Here is a 21744-nt window from a genome sequence, read left to right as displayed (position 1 = left end):
AAACTGTGGTGCATCAATGTGGTCAAACTGGATGTATTCAAAATGATCTGCGCCAAACTGCATCATGAGGGGAACAGTATGGTACCTGACTGGTCCGGAAGTCAGCGCAGTTCCGTCTATTGCCTTCACACTTTCTGGGGTCTCCTTCTTCCCCATGGTACTCCGATGGTCAGTTCGTACTTCTGGTCGATATAGTTTCTGATCACACCGGAGTCCAAAAAGGCAGCCACCTCAAGGGTTTTTTCCCTGTTAACCCAAAGAAACATACCAACATGTAAATGCGCCACGGCTGGTTGTATGGTATTGGCGATTACTGAAGAGATCGAATTACGTCTGTCACCCGAACCAGTGATCTGATCCTGACCCTGGTTCTTCAGTTTTCTGACCTTCCCCCATGCCCTATTGCTGCTTGCGCCCAAGGAGCGTTGGTTCTTTCCGGGAGCTGTGCCCGGGTGCAACACTGTCTGATGAAGTGTCCTCCCTTTCGCAATAAAGGCATAGCTTAAGCTTCCGTCTTTTTTCTCTCTCTTCTTTGGTGAGGGGACCTCGGATACCCCCTATCTGCATAGGTTCGGGCCCTTCTGAGGGATTGTCTTCAGTAGTGGGTTTAGGTCTGGAGAACAGAAAACGTGTTTCCCCCCTGCTTCTGTCCCCTCGCATTTCCTGCAGTCGGTGGTCCAGTTGTACAGTAAGATCAATCTTCTCTTCACAGGTCTGGGATAACTGTACCACCTGCGAAATGACATACTTTAGATCTACCCGTAACCCCTGGTAGAATAGAGTGGTTCGCTTCTCCTGGGGCCAATCGGTTTCCACTACAATACGTTTAAACGTGGTGATGTAAGTCAGTAAATCCTGAGACCCTTGTCTAAGGGTTATCAGTTCACGATCCAGGGTCATCATATGGGATTTCCGGTCAAACATTTTCCTAATTTCTACACAAAAGTCTGTGAATCTGTGCAAAACGGGGTCATTTCGTTCCATCAGCGGTATGTCCAGCTGGCTGCATTCCCTTCCATGTACAACATCATAAAAGCTGTCTTAGCCATTTCATCCTGAAAGACAGCAGGTTTACACAAGAAGTGCAGCTGACATTGATTCAGGAAGGTTTCGATTTTCTTAGGATCTCCATAGAAATGTTCTGGAGGCGCCAATGGAATTCCGGTGTTTTGTATCACATGGACGGTGGGAGTGGAGTTGGTAGAAGGTGGGGGAGCAGGAGTGGCTGAAAAGAAACCTCCCCCCTGTGTGGTGACTGAGGAGGGTGTGTGCATGGCATGTACTGGAGGGGGTAGTGTTCCTTCCCTAATGTAAGAACCTGCCCCTTTGCCCTTCCTAGATAGGCCGGCTACCTCCCTACGTAACATACTCATCTCTTTCCTAAGGTCTTAATTCTCCAAACGAGAGATTTGTACCTCATGCTGTAGGGCCCATAGGCTCTCCAACAGGGAGGTTAACACCGCATTGGTGTCCTTCGGCCAGGCTGGGCGTCCAACTTGGGCTTGACAATCTGTCAGGCTGTCAGTAGCACAAGAAAGGAAAAACGCCTCTAACCTCTTCGTAGCGACCAGCGGGGAATACCTTCCGCTTTCTCGATGAACACGGGCCAAATTGTCAAGCACCTTCTTCCGGAGGAGGAGGTGCTTTATATGGGACGGGTTCCTTGAGAATGCCAAGTCTGTTTTTCCCTGCTGCGCCGCATGGACATCTGGGAAAAGTAGTGCATTTGGCTCCTGTTCCATGCAAACCAGTGTCCATGCATACAAGGGAGGAATTTAAGGTGCGTGTGTGCTTTACCTGCCTTTCCTCCCTGTCCACAGAGTGTAATCACGACACCCACTCGCTGCCTGACTTCCAGCCATGGTAATCGGCCAGAGAGAAGTTGGAGCCCTCTTCTCGGGCCCGGGACAGGTAATTTACGGAGTGCCCGTCTCGCCCTCGTAGTTCACTGTGCCTCTGCTCCAGGCGGCCTCCTCTTGCCCTGGCAGCCAACAGAGTCCTGCTGTGGGCCTTGGCTGCAGCTCTCGGCACTGGAAAAATGGGAGCGCTCAGCACGTGCTACATGGAGACCTCGCTACACTGCCCGCACCTCCTTGAACCAGCGCTAGGAAGTCTAACAGCTCAGGCACAGCTTCGCAGCCCGGGGCCACGTAACAGAGCCCCGGCTGCCAGCCCTTACACCAAACAAAAGGCAGGCAATTCAGCCGGGGGAGGAGAGAGTGCTTCTCTCCCTTCAGCTCTCCTCTCCCGTTGCTTTAAGTCCCGAAGTACAGGACTGTGCTGCCCACGCCTGCAGGGTAAGGAGCGCTCCTCACCAGGCTCCTACACAGAGCAACCCCCCTCCTTGGACCGCAAAATTGGAAGCGATCACAAAGCACGCTGCACGAGATTTGAGCAAGGCAATTCACCAATGGCCAAGCCTTGCCAAGTCCAGATGCTGGGCACAGGCAGGCCAGCACGCAGGGCCTACCAGCTGAGGTCAGCAGCTGGACCCCCACGGCAGTACCTCCTGGCCAGGTCCTTCCTTCAGGTCCAAGTGAGCACCCAAACAGCACACCTTCATGGGGTCACAGACCCTATTTTTATACTAACATTTCCTTTGTCTGCAGTACAGGGCTTTGGGGAAACCAGATGCAACTGGTTCAGGGGGGATTTGGAGCACTCTGTTGACAGGGCTCCTCTTCTCCATTGTTAGGTGGGGGCTCGTCATCAGACAAACCACAGGGGGGCAGAGCCAGCATTCACTAGGGCAGGTACAATCCTATTCAGGGACCAGGTACTTCTCCTCCCACTACTCAAAATGCAGATGTTCCATTTGGCCTAGCGCTGACTCACCCTGCCCCTCTGGAGCCACACACACCTCACCAGTGAGGGAGTAGTATTTATTATCACTATTCCAAACGTACCAAACTTGACCACGCTGCGCCTCTCATATCAAGAATTACCACTGAAACAATTATCAGGAAATCTCCGATGCATTCCTATGGGAGGGCAGGCCCACAGTAGTGAGAAACCAAAATGGCTGTTTGTCAATACCAGGACATGTCACACACTTAAGGTACATGTCCTATCTTTCACCTACAATGCACCCTGCCTATAGGGCTAGCTAGGGCCTACCTTAGGGTGACTGACATGCAGTAAAAGGGGGGGTCACAGACATGGCACACAGTTTAGGTGCCAGGCCACAGTGGCAGTAACACTGGGCGCACAGGCCCTGCAATGGCAGAGGCCTGAGTTAGATTTGAAAGGTTACTTTGGTAGGTGGCGCAATCAGCGCTGAAAGCCCACCAGTAGCATTTAATTTACCAGCCCTGGGTATATGGGATACCACTTTACAACGGACTGACAGGTAAATTAAATAGTCCAAACAGTGTAGACCAATCTTACAATGTTTATCACAGAGAGCACACGCACTTTACACTGAACAGCAGTGCTAAAGTGCCCAGAGTCCTAAAACCACCAACAGAATGTCAGAAAAAAGACTTGGAGAAAGGCAAAAAGGGCCAAGTCGAACAATAAGAATATTCAGAAACATGCCAAGGAGTTTAGGTAGAGGCATCCATCTTCAAAAAAGTGATCTGTTCTGCCATAGTAAGCTGGAAAAATGTCCCATAATTATTTCCCATTATTAGATCAATGTCTCTGCTTACCAAGGTGCCAAGACTTTTTGTGGATGAGGAGCACCGTGCTAATGGGAAATGTAGTGCTCATTCCCGGTTCTTTGGCATCAGTGCAGTGCTTCATTTTCAACAACGAGGAAACACAAACCACGGAATGGAAGAGAAAGATGAAAAACAGTGACATAAAGAGCCGGCAAGAGTGAGACAATGAACAGGGAGGGACTGGTGGTGAATAAAGGCGGCATTAGGTGGAATCAAGACTACGCAGCTTTGGTATTCGGCACACCAAATACTGCTAGAGCAGGCCGTGGGACTTTGGGCCCCAGGTTTATTGTTTTACAAATTGCTCACAGCCCTGGCACTAATTGTTTTATTCAGTAAGCACTGTGCCAGCGGGACAATAATTAACGTGCCCTAGCAAATGGTAATGCTAGAGAAATAGCAATATTTTACAAACTCTTTAACGGTGTCTTAAATGTTTATACTCGGGTCTCGAATGAACCGGGGCATGCCATCAGTAAACAGGGGGCCACCACTGTGCTGTAAAGCTGAGTTCTCTCCGAGTCGTGATGTCTAAATGTACAGGCTCAGAGCTCCATGGGCGACCCCAAAGAGGATGAGAGAGGCAGAATATCTGTGCCTAGCTCTGCTAGTGATTTTGTCAGGGGCGGATAGCATGGCATTCATCTTGATTCATGTTGCAGAGTAGTGATAGAGCGGCGGGTTCTAGCTCAAAATACTTGTCCCACACACATCCACACCAGGTCAAACACCTTTGTTACATCAAGGAGGCATGCTATGGCACTAATTTGGGGGTTAAGTTGGCACAGCAGTGCAAAGATGATACATAAATTGTGGGAGGTGGATGTGCCGCAGATAACGCCTGATTTATCTGGCATGATCACACCAAGAATTATGTGGGTGTAGGTGATTAGCTAGTATTTTGGCTAATATCTTGTTGGTGTTGATGTGAGCTAGTGGGTTGGTAGGACCTGCCTCACCAGGGAGCTTGTCCTGCTTTAATAATAGAATTAATAATGCTTCCCTCCAGTTTAAGTGGGAGAATCTGAGTAGATCTTACCTCTTCAAACATTGAAGGCAATGTGGGACTAGAAAATTTATATTTTATCTCTTAATACCTGGCTCCTTGGCATGCACTGATCTCTTCAGTTCTGATAGATTGTCTAGTTATTGCTGGTGTGCGTCATGCAGTTCTGTTTTTAGTTTATATAAATTGGACCTAAGCACCTTCATTATGCCAATTTATTTGGAAATGCAAACCCCTTTGATGACCACTGTGAATGCTTTGCAAAGTGCGTGCACCTTATGCTATGAGTCCACACTGTATATAAATGAATATTGTGTTGTAGTCTGAACTTCACTCATGATGACAGTGTATAGTAGAGCTCCAAGTATATGCATTCTACAATGGGCCAGAGAAGGCCACCTCCAGAGGGACTGAATAGAGGGCTGATAAGGTCTGTTTGGCTGTATGTTTTTTAGCAGTCATCCAGTTGCAGATGTCACTAGAGGTATGCCAGCAGTCAATCCTAAATCAGTAATTGTGGGCAGCAGACGTGCAAGTGCCCTCTTGGAAAAAAATTATTCTGCTGCAGCAAACATCAATTAGATCCTTGGTCTCTCTTATGCCCAAGCAGACCTTAGCTGCATTAGGGTTTGGGCGAAGGGCTACGTCGCTTCTGTCTAGGTTAGGGTCAATGAACACATTGAAATCATTTCCCCAGATAATCAAATGCGGATTTAGTCAAATTTACCTGGTCCACATCTCCTGGGAGAGGCCTGGATCATCAATGTTGGTTCATGAATATTTATACATCTCCCCTCATTGTCTTTTATAATCGTTTTGGGGTTAGAACAGGGAAAGAAGTACACTGTATAGCGGTCTGAGCACCATGTGGCTACAAAGTCAAAAACTGTGTGTTTGGTGAGGTAAGTTTTTGAGAGAAGGGTCATAGCCACCTTATCTAGACAAAGACCTGTTTAATTTTTCACAGGTTATTCAGTCTTTGTTCAAAATAGTTTATTGAAATATTCATCATAAATCAACAATAACAAGAGACAATACAAAAAATAGTACTGAATAAATACCCAATAACAATAGAGAAATCATGAGAACATTAATTAAATTGCAATAGGTAAACAGTAAATATCATATTTATAGAACAGAAAAAGAGGAGGGGAGAGAAAGGGAACATCTATAAATGTAATATAATAGTGACAAAAAAGAGTTACTAAAACTTAAACTCTGGAATATTATAATAACAGTATATATCATGAATTAATACATATTTAAGAAGATAAATAGATATCAATAGGTTTCCAAAAAGAATGAAATAAGTTCAAATTATGATTAATACCATGTAAAGATAACTGAGCTCCTCTTCTAGGAAAAATAACCCAAGACCACCAAACGTGAACAGATAAGAAAGAAACATCTTTCCAACATGTTGTAATGGATTTTAGAGCAGCTGATAATAAAAAATTTAAAAATGTACCTTCTAATTCATTTAGTTTTTGAGAAAGAATAACAGATTTGCATATTATCAATTTTAATGAAACATCTTCATGAATATTAAATATCTTTTTTTATAATAACCCAAACTTCATTCCAAAATTTAAAAACTAAAGAACAATCATAAAGCATATGCTGTAATGAACCAATGTGTAATTTACAGTGCCAACAAAGTGAAGACGGAAGAAGTTTAGCATGAAATAATCGAAATGGAGTCCATAAACAGTTATATAAAATATATGAGTTTGTTTGATAGAGCAAAACAGGTAACCAACCAGAAATATTATTAAGCCAAATATTTTTCCATGTATCAATTGAGAAAGAGATTGAAAGTTCATTATTCCAAAATGTTGAGATCACCTTAATGTTGGTTCCTTAAGAGATGGACATTTTTTTATGTAGTATAGAGACACCATGAGGTAAAGTGGAAACAGTTTGAATATAAATTGATAAATCTGATTTAACATTAGAAGGAATACAATGAGGAAATGAATCTAAAATAGAGTTACATAATGAATCATATTTGATCAAATCAGAGGAAGAAAAAATTTATTTTGTTTGCAAAATGTCAAATGAAACGAAAGCATTATTGTGATAAACATCCTTAAGGTAGAAAACACCAGCTTTAATCCATGAAGACCAAAATCTAACATTTCTATTAAGTTTTAGAACTGGGTTATGCCATAATGACATGTCTTCGGTAGAGGACATAGGTGATTGAAAAATTTAATCTAAATCATTAAAAATTAGCTTGGTGGATTTTAAGATAACAGAATTATGAAAACAAATGAGATTTATTAGACATAGTTAACAAAGTGGGTATGGAAAAGGTTTTATTAAAGATTTTTCAATTAAAAGCCAATTAGGGGGATTATTTAAAAAAGAGTGGTTAAACGAAATAGAGCTTTGCTTTTAAAATAAAAGCTTTGTGATAATAAAAACAAATCTGGTAATCCAAAGCCTCCATTACACTTGGGTATTTTTTATTTTTTATAACTGATAAGAGATGATTTATTATTCCAAAGAAATTTGGATATGAGTTTATCTACAGTTTAATAAAACTTTAAAGGAAATTGAGTGGGAATCATGGCAAGAGTGTAAAACTAATTTTGGTGCGATAGTTATTTTTATAGAATCCATTCTACCCCACCATGAAAGATTAAGTGAAGACCATTTGGTTATTTTAACATTAATATAATTTATGATGAAGTCACAGTTTAGCGATATTGTTGATTTTATAGATGAAAAGAACTCAATTCCAAGATATTTAAATGTATCTTTTTGCCAAATGATATCATTCATGGATATAATATCAGGAGTACAATAAATATTTAAAGGAAATAATTCTGTTTTATTAGTATTTAACTTATATCCAGAAACTGTGCAATTTGAGAACTTCGGTTGCCAGGACAGACCAAAAGTGGAGATCATCATCAGCAGTAAGACCATAAACATTTAATAAAAACATAACCGAATTGAGAACTTTAATTTTAGCAATAACATATCTTCCATCTGTATCTGAAAATTTGCTGTTTACAGGCAATGATACAATACTATCAACCCATTTTGTTTTCATATACTCTAAAATGTTGTCATCAATATGAGGTTCCTGTATAAAACAAATATCCGCTTTACAGCCACCCAAATAATCTAATATTTCCATACGTTTAACAGGATGACTTAACGCCTTGACATTTAAAGAAACTATTTTAATATTATGAACACTAGCCTTATTGAAAAAGAAAGAAAAAGAAGGTCAAGAAAAGGAGAAAAAGATGAAGATAGAGAGAGGAAAATAGTAACTCCAAAACAGTTGATAAAGAGAAAGAGGAGAAAGAAAAGGAAAACAAACAAAATATAGAAAAAACGAAAAATGAAATAATTTTAAGTAGGGAAGGGAATGAGGATAAAGGATCACTAATAACTAGCAATACGATGGGATGTATGATGATACAACGCGTTCCATCACAACGCGGTATGTTACATCGCGGTTTTGACAACGCAAGTCGTTACATCGACTTGCGTTGGAGGGCGCTGGATTTAGGAATAGTGTGAATTACTATTCCAACTCCAGTCTACGTACAGTAGGGAAGGTGTTGGAATAGTAATTGACACTATTCCTTAGTCTAGAGCCCCCTCCAGTGCAAGTCGGTGTAACGACTTTCGTTGTAAAAACCACGATGTAACCATACCGCGGTGTAATGGTTGCGTGGTAAAGGATGTTTCCCTCAGCATATGCTAAAGTTTTAATTATAACATCCTTGATATTAATTCCTGCAATATTATCACATTTTCTTATAGAAACAAGTAAGGGTTCGATACCAAGAAGAAACAAAAGGGGGGAAAGGGGATAACCTTGTCTTGTACCTCTGAAAAGAGAAAATTGATTAGAAATTTGTCCATTAATAAATAAACGAGCAGTAGGAGAAGAGTTTAAAGCAGAAATCATACGTATAAAACATGACACCAAAATTAAATTATAATAGAGTATGAATGAAAAATTGCCAGGGAATTTTATCAAACGCTTTTTCAGCATCCAATGCGAGGATTCCTGATGGTAGAGATAAAATGGATCACTGTTCAATAACGTGCAACAGAGTTCTAGTATTATTGGCTGAATATCTATTCTTCATAAAACCAGACTGATCTGGATGAATATTAGATTCTAACATGGACGATAATGTAGAAGCAAGTAGTTTTGGCATACAATGTACATCTTGATTTATTAAAGAGATAGGACAATAATTTGACACCAGGGTAGGGTCTTTATTAAGTTTGGGTAATACAATAATTAGAGCCTCAGTAAAATAACCAACAGTAGTTCCCGTAGAACCAAAAAAAGGTAAAAAGTCGAAATAAATGAGGGATAAGCCGTAACTGAAATTGTTTTTAAAACTCAGCGGGAATACCATCAGGATCAGGGGATTTATTTTTTGGAGCGATTTTATGGCTAATAAAATGTCATCTTGAGTAATAGGAGAGTCACGTTCAATGTTATCTGATTGTGAAATCTTGGGTAAACCACACTTTTTAAAAAAAGAATCAATTAAGGTAGCATCATCAAAGTTAGGTTTGTTATATAGAGTAGTATAAAAATCCTGAAATTCATAAACAATGTCATTTTGGGATAGAGCAATTTTACCATTAGAGCTATGAATTGAATTTATCTGTGTTTTATCTTTTTTGATGCGTAAATAATTGGCTAAAAGTCTTCCAGATCTATTAGCATTAAAAGCAAATTTGGCTTTAGAATTCGAAAGTTGAATACCAGCTCTTCTACTAAGGATTGAGCTAAACTCATATCTAAGTTTCTGCAATTGGAATCTGTATTGAGGGTCATTAGACGTAATAAAAAGTCTCTCATATTTTGCAATTTGTTTATCCAAATTTTTAATATTTGCATTAAAAGTTTTATTTTCATGGGCCACAAGATAAATAGTAGCACCGCTAATATAAGTTTTAAAGGCGTCCCATCTATTCACCATAGAAGTAGAGCCTTCAGGGTTAAGAAGAATGTAATCATGTATAGTATTTAAGAGTTTAGGTTTATTTTGTTCATTAGGAACTATACTAGTATTCATTCTCCATCTGGATTGTGTAGTAACATTAGAATTCAGTTTCAAAATAAAAGAAATTAAGGCATGATCTGAAATATCAATATTACCAATAGTAGGAGTAACTACGGATTTAATTAATTTTCGGGAAAATAATAGATAATCAAGTCTAGAATGAGAATTCTGTGGATTTGAAAAAAATGTTTAAAAAAATGTGGGGGAAAATGTAATCTCTAAATATCAACTAGCTTTGTAGTTTGAAAAAATGATTTAAAAGCAAAAAAAACTTTAGGAGGTCAAAATTTAGTAAGACATAATCTATCTAATAAGGGTCCAGATATTACATTAAAGTCTCCACCAACTATAAGAGGAACTTTACCCTCAATTTTTTTAATCACCCAAACTACAAGAGACATCTAATGAATAGTGTAAATTGCCAACAAAAAAGGTGGGTGCCCTGGTGACCTCAGAGAGATGAGCCGTAGAACTTTACCGATTGGGCAAAGCCAGCCCTGGTTATTTTTGTGTGTGAGTGCCATTGCATATATTAACTGGAACAAGTAGCATCATTGAGTTTCAATGGTAACGTTCCCAGGTACACTCCAAAGGGCCGCTGTTTGGAACTCGGCATAGGGGTAGTGGTTAAAGAGAACCTTAACCAGGGTGTCATTTGTTCCTCACAGTCATGGAAGTGGTATACATAGGGACATCATGAAAATCAGTAATTCACTGGCCCCCATGCAACCTCCCCAAGTGGCGAATATGGGAATTATCCAAACATCCATTGTCACTTAAGTGTGATGTGGAGGGTCAGCTATCATTTTCAGGCTGTGTAGATGGTCACAAAATGTTTATCTTAAAAAACTGCTGGAAGTCATGAGTTTTGTTTTGAATTGTCACTTGTGGGTGTGCTGAATTTAGTAGCGCATATGTGACACTTGCTTCTTAAACCTTATTTTTGATTAGAATAAATTCATGGCTTGCCTCCTTCACCCCCATTGTGAAGTCTGGATATATGGAAATTTGGTTTCCAGCATATGGCAGCTTGTGATTTTCTTCTGCAAGTATAAGCACTGTGTCCTGATATTTAGAATCAAAGTAAGAAGGCAGGGCAGCGACCTGGGAGGGGTTTTCGGTCATTACAGCTCAGTGGGCTGGTTCAATCACGAACATATGGGCAAAAGCAGATGAATCAAACAGGTTTTTGAGCATTGTTTCAATGTACGCTTCCATTCTCTCAATGATGGTAGTTTCTGGTATTCCCATTCTTGGATGTAATGAGTTTGAGTACCTTCCCCATTTGAAGCAGCTTTTTGTTTCGCTCCTTTGTAATGTTCCTCCACAACATATTTTCACAGTTTTGCACTCTCTATGCAGTCTTTCCACTTCTCCAGTCTTTTCTTTCTCTAGTCCATTCTATGTGTCAATAAGTCAACTATGTTGTCTCCAGTGATCAGGTTCTTTCATATATTTAATAGGAGTGTTTTCAGGTATTATCCTGTGGATTTAATAGGTTAGTCTGCATGTTGCTCAACATTCTGCTGGGTTTCAGGGTGGTTTATCTTGGACATTTGCCTATAATCGAACGTTAGTTGGGATTGTTTTTGATACAAGTAATACAGATGAGATATGGTCTCTCTAAATATAATTAAAATGTATTGAATGTTGCAGTGGTCGAATGCAGTGCTTAATATTTATGGGATTACATCTCACAGTGATGAGGTGTGCATATTTTTCAGCTGAATTTATCAATGCAGTGTTTATTCAAAAATTATGAATCTAGCACTTAGGTAATCCTGGTAATGAAATTCGGAAATAGTGGCAGGGCTTTAGGTTCTGTCAGCTGATGTGGACTTCTATGGAGTGATCTGGGCCCTGACACTTAATATTTTACAAATTAAGCATTGGTAGACCATTCAAGTTCTTTTTTAAATGTGCATTGCAACTAATTACACTTAGAAACATGGGGGGTGACTCAAACCAAAAGAGGGACACAAAACACATTGAATGGACTTTTCATTAAGACATAGGGAAAAGGCTCTGTGCTCAAGTACACAGGAAAATGCATATAGGTAAGTCCCTACTGTGGCAGACAAGGAAAAGCAAGAAAATGATGGCAGAGAGTCTGCCTATAATAATATTAATGCTAATAATAAAAATAATAATTTGCTTTTTGTTTAGTGGCTCATTCGGTACTACTTTCAACCATTGTGAATAGCTGGTGTTACTGTTACCACAAAGAATGGTGCACAGTTTACCACAATCAGAAGGGTGAAAGGCAGCCTTGCTGGGATGCAAGATAGTGAACTTTAGATGCAAAAGCAGGTCTGAGACATGTTTAAAGGGCTACTTAAGTGGGTGCACAATCAGGGCTGCCAGCACACCAGTATAATTTAATTTACAGGCCCTGGACACAGGTAGTGCACTTTACTAGTGACTTATAAGTAAATTAAATATGCCAATTGTGGATACCCCAATTGGACCACGTTTTAGGAAGAAAGCACTTTAGCACGGGTTGGCAGTGGGGAAGTGCGTAGAATTCTAAGGCCCAAAAAACACAATGTCAGCAAAAACAGCGTTTCTGCTGGCAAAAAGTTAGGGGAAACCACGGCCAAGGATACCAGGTCTAACAGTTGATAGCTTTAGTCAAGAGACCAAAATCCCTGCCACCCTAAATCCTAACCCTCGTAATTTTTTAGTAATCTGTGTATACATAGATCCTATCATAACTAGATGAAGGAATGTGATATCTTAGTTTACACATAGGATAGGACTCAATTATTGGAGTTCTCAGTAATTTGCCTTGATTTTAAAATGTATATCTTTGATAATAAAAAATTATGAATATTATTTGCTTTGCCGGGCTCCATGTATCTTACTATATCTAGTAAAATAATAAGCTGCCTAAGGTCTTTACACAAAAAAAAATAATCTCAAGGGCGCCATACAATGTCAGGTATGCCTGCAGTAACAATAGTTCTACAACATTTCCAAACACTTGTTTGTGTATCTCACCGCTGTTCTCACTTTCCGCTATTAATATATAAATCGATGCCTTTTATGAGCATAGATATTAATGACCAACTCAAGTATTTCGACATAACTGTCATCCAGGATTACAAAAACACTCTCGCAGGAAATAATGCTGCAAGTATCAAAAATAACTGTCCATTCATACTATATTAACTTATTCTCTTTTACCCATCATTTGCAGTAAGTATATGCCTAATTTGTTAACATTTCTTTTTTGCCCATTTATCCGTCAAAATGCGATGTAAAATGTATAAATCCCCGAATGGGAGTGATGCAGGTACATGAAATAGTGAATCATTTTGCCTGTGTGTCTTTCTTCTCTCGTACAGGTTTTCTTCCTTGTTATCGTATAAAATACCCATGGATAATGTCAAGTCCTTATCACAAGCGTTTTCTGTTTTAGAGGAAGGTAAGGCTATTTTCATCTTATTTCACAGATGTGTTTGTCTTCAAATACTGGCCAAAGTAAAATTGAATTTGACGAGGTAGAAATCTTGGAGTTCGCTTCTGCTGCTAACATTTCTTAAGGAGCTTCAGATAAAGAATGATCTGCCTATCCAATTTATGAGGAAACAGAAGAAAAGTGGTTGCTTTATGTGCCACCAAGGTCAATAACTCATGAAGCGCCCCACGACTGGTTTCTGCCTAATGTACTTCCTTCTTGCCACTGACCCTCTTCCCACCGTCACCCTCCAAACCTCGTCCTGCAGGAACTCAGCAAAGACTACCAAAGCACAGAACATGCTGTAGGAGCACAGGAGAGTCGAAGGGAGCAACTTGTATATATGTAACTCTAACCACTAGTATCGGAAGTAGACATATGTACTTAATGCTATCCTTATGTAAGTTTAGAGATTATCTGTTTCGTATCTTTTATGTACTTCATATACTCTGAAGTCCTTATGTGATGTAACTGGTTCTATTGTAAAGCGCTCTGACACCTTTGGGTAAAGTCCGCGCTATATAACAATGCATAAATAAATAAATAAAGGGGGCACAGCAGAGAACTGCAGAAGCAAACGTAGGCTGCAGAAGCGCAGCTCAGACCAGAGGAAAAGGCACAGGTTGCTGTAGAAAGCATCATATGCATAGCTAGTGGGGGTGGTGGGGGCAGACCACCCCAGGTGGCACGAGTTTTGGGGGTGGCGGCCGGCCCCCCTCCCCCGCTCTTACCTCCGGCTGTCGCAGCGCAATAAAGCACCACTCCACCCCCCCACCCCCGGTCTACGATTATGCCACCGCGGGCAGCAGACGCAGTGACTACGCCACTGGAAAATAGATACTGATGAAGCACAGCAACAACTGTAGAAGCGCAGCAGAAACTGCATGACAAGGCACAGACCACAGAATCACAGCACAGACTACTGTAGCACATCAGAGACTGCAAAAGCACAGCAAAGATGTAGGAGCACAGCAGCACCAACTGACAAGCAGAGCATAACACAGATGGCAGGTGCAGAGAAGAAACTAAGAACAGAGCAGAGACTGCAGAGGCCCAACAAAGACTGCAGGAGCCCGGCACTGATGGGGGAGGACTGCAAAGGACTGCAGACCAAAGCACAGATAGCAGGAGCATGATTCTGACTGTAGCACCACATCACATACCACCTTAACACAGCACCAGCTTAGACCTCTGGAGAAGCACAGTACAGGACAGCGGTAGAAAGGTGCAGATGCACATGAGAAACTCTAGGACCACAGAAAAAACGGCAGGATAACAGCAGACACTGTGGTAATACAGAACAGATTATATGTGCATATAACAGAATGCAGGATTATTACACAGAGTGCAGAAGCACAGCTTACAGGAGACTTTAGGAGTAGCACAGGCTTCAGGATTGCAAGTTATATGATACTTCAGGACTAGGAAGGTCCAGATTCTAAAAGCACAGAACAGAATGGAGTATGGCACCAAAAGTATCTCCCAGAGAAGCTTACAAAAGAGAACTTCAGAAGTCTCCTCGTGAAGAGCAATAGAGGAGGACAGTGTGAGAAGACACAAAACAGCAGGAAGTCAACATCATACCATTGTGGGCACTGCAACAGTATCTTCCCTTTTCCTAACATTTCCTCCTATACTTTTCTTTTCCCTATCTGTGCCCTTTTAATCCGCTCCACTTATTTTTCTTTTTCCTCTGATACCCCTCTGTGTTACATTTACTCCCTCTTTACTCCTTTTCCCTAGTCTTTTTAGGTCTGTCTGGAGAGCGTTTCAGCTGTGTTGCCAGAGGTCATTGTATACTAAAATTAACGTGTGTTAAAGCCAATAGGTCTGGCCTATAACCATTTCCATTTATAAACTTTATTTCGGCCGCAAAGGCCATAAAAGTACACATAAAATATAGCAACATACAATTCATCATTACACGATAAAAAAGAAAAAATGGAGGACAATAGAATCAAAATTGTACTTAGGATACAATAAAAGTACATGGAATGCATTAATGCCTGTTACTTAATTACAATATTTTCTGCGTTTAATCCACATGGCATTTAGAAAACGGGAAACTGCAAAGACAATCGGAGGGTGGGTGTCATATTTCAATACTCTTAAGGCATTTTCACACTCTCTAAATCCCAGATTCTTACAAATGGGTTTTACCCATCTATTTCGTAACTGGTGGTACACTGGACAGAAGAAGAAAACATATTTATCATCTTCCATTCGAAAACCACAGGCAGGACAATCAGTGTTTTTGTTTGGTTCCCAATTAGAAGTAAAAGACCTAAGCGGTAAACTGCCTATTCTCAGCTGGAAGTACAACTTCCTAGCAACAGCAGGAAAAATCAGGTCAAGAAATTCCTCCCTCCTATAGTCAACTTTAATTTGGAGAAACTGTGCAGTCAGTCTGCCAACACCAGAATTCATATGGAGGCTCATAAGATGATGGTGCCTGAACCGATCTACCAGATTTGTCCTTGGGATGCCCAAGCTTGAAACCTCCGGGAAGCCCATAATTCTGGGAGGCCAATCTTATCACAAGTATCCCTAATGTGAGTTAACCAGGGGATTTTCTTGTTATTGATTAGGGGCCAAACCCCCTTGAATTTTTCACGAAAAGAACCCAACTCCGGGGTAGACCAGAGTCTCTTCCAGTATATCACTGGTCGCATCGCCACCTCCTCCTCCACGGGAATCAACCCTAGGTCGAGCCTAATCGGAACCAACGGAGTGCTTGGGGGCAAGCCCAGCAGATTTCTCATAAAAGAATGTTCAGTCCTAGTTAGGCTAGGAGGCTTGCTATGTCCCCATAGTTCTGCTCCATAGATGGACGCTGCTCTAGCTTGTGTCTTGTAAATTTCTACCGGTGGCGCTACAGGCTTAAAAGCTGAACCTCTAAAAAGTTTTGATATTCCTCCTGCAATTTGAGACAGCTTTATTTTCAGAGTGGAGTCTTCTCAAGACATCCAAAAGATATGGAGGGACGTTGAGTTCCTGAAGAACTCTCCACAACTTTCCTCGAGGCACCAGGTCAAAAGCAGACCTCAGGTCAACAAAAATGAGGTAGAGGCTGCCACCCTCCACACTCACAGTTTTCCAGTAGAGGACCTGGAGTCGAAATAGCTGATCGATAGTTGAGGTACCCTTTCTGAAACCCGCCTGCAGGGTACTCAATATATCGTTATCTTTTTCCCAGGTCTGAATTCTATGCAGGACTATACGTCCAAACAGCTTTTGAGTAATATCAATCAGACTTATAGGCCTGTAATTTGAGGGTTGTAAAGGGCATCCCTTTTTATAAATAGGCACAATCTCTGCACCACGCCAAGTCTCTGGTGGATCCGCACCTAGTAGTATAGAGTTAAACAAGACACAGAGATAGGGAGCCCATACTTTGGGTTCTGACCGATATAGGTCGCCTGGGACCTTATCTAGTCCTGGCGCTTTGTTGGGTAAGAGTTTGTGAATAGCGGTTTCCACCTCCATTATCGAGATCACCGGAACCTCTGCTCGGCACTCCAAAGGGGGATATAGAGCAGTTGAAGCTATTTCGTTGGGGTTTATACATGAGTATAGACTCCCAAAGTGATCTTCCCAGGCTTCTGGGGCTATGTTAGAGAATATTGTGGTGTCAGTTTCTTTTCTTCCATTACTAACAATAGCCCAAAAGGATTTAAAATCCTTGTACTGCAGGGCTAATCTTAATTCCTCCCACTTATCATCCTCCCAAGTCTTTCTTGCACTTTCGATCTTCTTTCTATACTGTGCTCGGAGTATTTTGATCCTTTCTTTATCCTTAGCCTTAATTGCTTGGATCAAATCACTTTTCAACTTCGGGGACTCAGCATTGTACCAAGAATTGGTTTTAACCAATTTATCCTTGGGGCTCCCGACCGTAAAGAACACCTCCGCCAGTTTAGAGGCCAGCTGACTGTGAATTTCGGCCGTCCTAATACCCCACCCAGGGGTAGAACAATTCAACCCTTCACTGGCCATTTCACTTAGGTGGGGCAGGACCAGTCTATATATTTCTGCCATCTTGTTTGAACTGGCAAGTATATGTGGCCATTTTACTCTCCGTCTGTTGTTATGCAGAATGAGAGGTTGAAGTACCACAATTTCGTAACTGGACAGACCCCAACTTCCTGGTTTTAAGGACATGACCAGGGCATTGTGATCGCTATCGTCTCGGTCAACAATCCTGAAGTCAGAAACCTTGTCCCAGGATCATGTTTCTATCATGATATAATCTAGAATGGAGGTTTGCCCCACTCTATTAAAGGTGGAATGACCAGGTCTATCGGAGTTGAATCTACCATTGCAAGACCTCAAAGATAAGGAAAGAGTAAGAGCAAAAATCTGCAAGACCAATGGAGTCCAGGCTTTAACCAATGGAATCAGAGGCTCAGGAATATTCCAGTGTATGTTTTCCACAATCGGATCATCTAAATCCAACATACTGAGTGACTCATACAGGCAATTAAAATCGCCACCTACTATCACAGAATACTCCGGGTCTAGGGTCAAGATATAATCATTCAACTGTGTGATAACCTTTGACTCCTGCCCGCTCGGAGAAGGTCTGGAATAGACATTCAATAAAGCTAAATGTTTATTCCCTGGCAGGTCAAGTAGGACACATTGGATATCATGTGAGCTAGTTTGGAGCTGTCTAGCTGTGACTCCCAAATGCAGAGCCACCCAAATACTTAGGCCCCCTGAAGGTCTTCCCCTGCCACTAACTATTGCATGTATATTATAAGACACAAAGCCAATCCGCTGATGATTAATCGTAGCTCATGTCTCTTGCATTAGGCAGATATCAAAAGTATCTATGAACTTGCCCCATTCTTCACAGATCAATTTATTTTTTAATCCTGCCACATTCCAGGAGAGTATATTGATATTCATATTAGGCTTCCCTGTAGTAGAAGTCAGAACACTGGGATACCTGTTAGCATCAGATGGAATGATTACCCTACCAGTACTTCCCCACACACGCCCCTTCTCCAACCCATTCAACGCTCGTATTGTTAATGGTTCTATGATCCTACTCCTTGGGCTTTTCGTAGATGGACACGCTATATCATTCATGTTTAGCAGTACTTCTGTGAGCCCCTGCTTGGGAGGATTTAGATTCAGTTCGTTAGAACCTTCCTTGATGTTCTGTAGGCCTGTATAATCCCAGACCGTAAGGAATGATTTGTTTGCTTCTGGGCGTCAATCGACTAGGTCCAGGACACTGAATCTGTTAATATGGTGGAAGGCTTCGAGTGGGAGCGGACAGTATTGGTTGTTAATTTGATTATTGTTTCCATAGTGAGGGATACAGCCCTCCGAATCATTTTGTGGTCGAGCCACCCAACCTCTCAAGGAAGCTTCAAACCCATAACTGGGGGCCCCTGGATAGAAGTAAGTGAGAGGAAGGGCTTGTATTGCTGATTCGAGACTACCTGGCTCCATTGAGCAAATGTACTTCATTGTTCTAGAATCCCTAAAATTAATTACGACACAGTCACCCTGTTTATCCTTGGCTCTTGGGCCCACCCAATCTACACGTCTTGCAAATAAAAGTTCACTTCTACTCTGGATAGGGAGGGGTTTGTTGCAATTTAACCAGTGGATACACTTATTTTTGAGTTCACTAAATAATTCCCTTTTTCCATAATTCAAAATAGGAACCCCCACAAGAACCACTACATAGGGAATAGACTCTGGGGGCAGGTCCAAACAAGGCAGCACAGGCTTGGATAGGAACACAGACTTTGGTGGGGTTATTTTAGGGAGAATGGAATTAAGGCTTTCAATCTCAGGTGGTATATTAGCAGGAACATGGTCCTTCTTTCCCCTTGGATTCCCCAGTAGTACTGATGAAATTGGCACATTATGTACCAATTGGTCAACAAGTCCCACTCTATTTCCCTGTGGGGTTGGTTGAGCAGTAAGATCTATCACTTTATTTACTATTTCAGAGTTGGGGCATTGAAAACCGTCTAATTCTTTAGCCAATAACCCTGTGCCCTCAGTTTCGCCCCTTCCAACCCGTATCCCCTTCCCCCCGATCAATGAGGCGTACATTAGTTCCAGCTTAGAGAGTGTCTTTTCAATAGAGTCCAATCTGTCATGAATCGGGAGACAGGTCGCTGTGAATAACTGCTCCATTTTAGCCCAAAAGTCTCTTCTATACTCTTGCGGAATTGGGTTCTCAATACCATGGGCTGTAGAATGAGCAGTGGACACTCTGTGTTGATTATCTAAATTAGCCACAGGATCAATATTCCCCTCAGTTGCCCGTTTTTGAATTTTCATTTTCTTGTTGATCATAGCCGTACCACTCCGTTTTCGTCTAACAACCTGTTCTATCGACCGGCCATTTGCCTCCACATTTGCATCCGGTATCAGTCGTATTGGCAACCCGGATCTCGTGGTTCCCACGTTGTGCACTAAAGTGGAAGAATCAATTATGGGGGAGTCCCCCTGCTCCATTGGACTGAGCAAGCTATAGTCGGTAGCTGGACGTGGATTTTCTTCCCCTCCATGTTCGGCAATAGTGGGGTCTAAAGGTGAGTTGGCTTGGCTGTTAATTAAAAGAAGAACAGGGGACTTTTCCAGCACGATTGCTCCCAATGAAGAGCGTTTTTCCAACTCTTGTTCGATGGAGAGCCTTTTTTCAGTCAGCTCAATTTCTCTCTGTAACACGAACGAAGCCCTGATTAGAAAATTGTCCAAAGTGCCTACCACTCCCGCCCCATTGAGTGACTTTCGCCCCTTCCCCAGTCTTGTTGCGGCCATTACCTTAGGCCGGTAAAACTGAAACAATAGGTAGTAAATACAGGAATGCCTGCCCGTACCCTTGCGGGCTAACACACTTAGGGCCATATGTAGGAAGCCAAATACCGGTCGGTAACGGCCAATTTTCGGTAATTATCCCGTTACCGACCGGTATTTTGGCATTTGCTATGTAGGGGGCATGTTTCAGGATTCGGTAATTTGCCGAATCGGTAAAATTACCGAATCGGTAATTTTACCGATTCGGTAAATACCGAATCCTGAAAGGAGATGTAGGTAACAAATATAGGTTGGTGTTAAATACCGAATACATTGCAAAAAGCAATATTTTGCTGAAAAAAGAGTGCCATGTGGCAGACATACATGCCCTTAGGGCATGTATGTGCGCCACATGTGCACACATGCAGGAATCAGGGGTGCAACAGGGTGTCAATGTGACACCCTGCCACCCTTGAATGTACTCCCCCCATTACCAAATCGGTATTTACCGATTCGGTAATGAGGCATACCTTCCCATTGATTCCTATGGGCCTCCAGGCCCATAGGAATCAATGGGAAGGTATGCCTTATTACCGAATCGGTAAATACCAATTCGGTAATTACCGAATTTCTCCGATTCGGTAATATTTACCGAATGATTACCTACATACAAGTTACCACTTCTTAAATACCAAATCGGTAAAGTTCGGTATTTAAGAAGTGGTAAATTGTATGCTACCTACATATGGCCCTTAGGGCCATATGTAGGAAGCCAAATACCGGTCGGTAACGACCGATTTTCGGTAATTATCCTGTTACCGACTGGTATTTTGGCATTTGCTATGTAGGGGGCATGTTTCAGGATTCGGTAATTTACCGAATCGGTAAAATTACCGAATCGGTAATTTTACCGATTCGGTAAATACCGAATCCTGAAAGGAGATGTAGGTAACACTCTAATGAGTGTTGTGAGGGAATTGAAATTCGGTATTTAACACCAAATATAGGTTGGTGTTAAATACCGAATACATTGCAAAAAGCAATATTTTGCTGAAAAAAGAGTGCCATGTGGCATGTATGTGCGCCACATGTGCACACATGCAGGAATCAGGGGTGCAACAGGGTGTCAATGTGACACCCTGCCACCCTTGAATGTACTCCCCCCATTACCGAATCGGTATTTACCGATTCGGTAATGAGGCATACCTTCCCATTGATTCCTATGGGCCTCCAGGCCCATAGGAATCAATGGGAAGGTATGCCTCATTACCGAATCGGTAAATACCGATTCGGTAATTACCGAATTTCTCCGATTCGGTAATATTTACCGAATGATTACCTACATACAAGTTACCACTTCTTAAATACCAAATCGGTAAAGTTCGGTATTTAAGAAGTGGTAAATTGTATGCTACCTACATATGGCCCAATATCTCTAGAAATAGTGACACCTTAACTCACAAAATATCGACCACTGGATGTACGATAATAGCCCCGTCCCGTCCTCAGCCGCACTCGGACGGGCTCAGACGGGCCAGCCCTTGGCCCGGGCTTCGCCCGGCACGCGCCCGTGCGTGTCCCGTGAAGCGGGGGCCGTGTGGAGTTTTGTAGCTTCAGGCAGCAAAGGCGGGAAGAGGACACAGCTGATGACAATCACGGGGCTGCTGGTCCTCGCAGTCCCGTCCTCAGCGCCCTCCCTCTTTCAGCAAGCAGGCAACAAATCCAGGGGTCAGCTCCAAGGACTGAACTCAATAAAATGCAGAAACCAGGTTCAAAAATGCAGTAGACTCCCTC

General features: G+C 41.8%; 1 protein-coding gene across 2 annotated transcripts in view; it reads left to right on the top strand.

Annotated features, from left to right (window-relative positions):
* LOC146810319 (ATP-binding cassette sub-family A member 9-like) overlaps positions 1–21744 on the top strand; it is a 1478308-nt gene that overhangs the window by 1433170 nt on the left and 23394 nt on the right. For both annotated transcript variants that reach the window (XM_085617315.1, XM_085617314.1), the window contains one exon: positions 13070–13149. In XM_085617315.1, the coding sequence (XP_085473441.1) occupies positions 13070–13149 (80 nt within the window). The remainder of the gene's footprint in view (positions 1–13069; positions 13150–21744) is intronic.

The sequence above is a fragment of the Triturus cristatus genome, chromosome 7, assembly GCF_964204655.1.
Source record: "Triturus cristatus chromosome 7, aTriCri1.1, whole genome shotgun sequence".
Taxonomy (NCBI): domain Eukaryota; kingdom Metazoa; phylum Chordata; class Amphibia; order Caudata; family Salamandridae; genus Triturus; species Triturus cristatus.
This window is presented reverse-complemented; position numbering and strand designations above follow the sequence as displayed.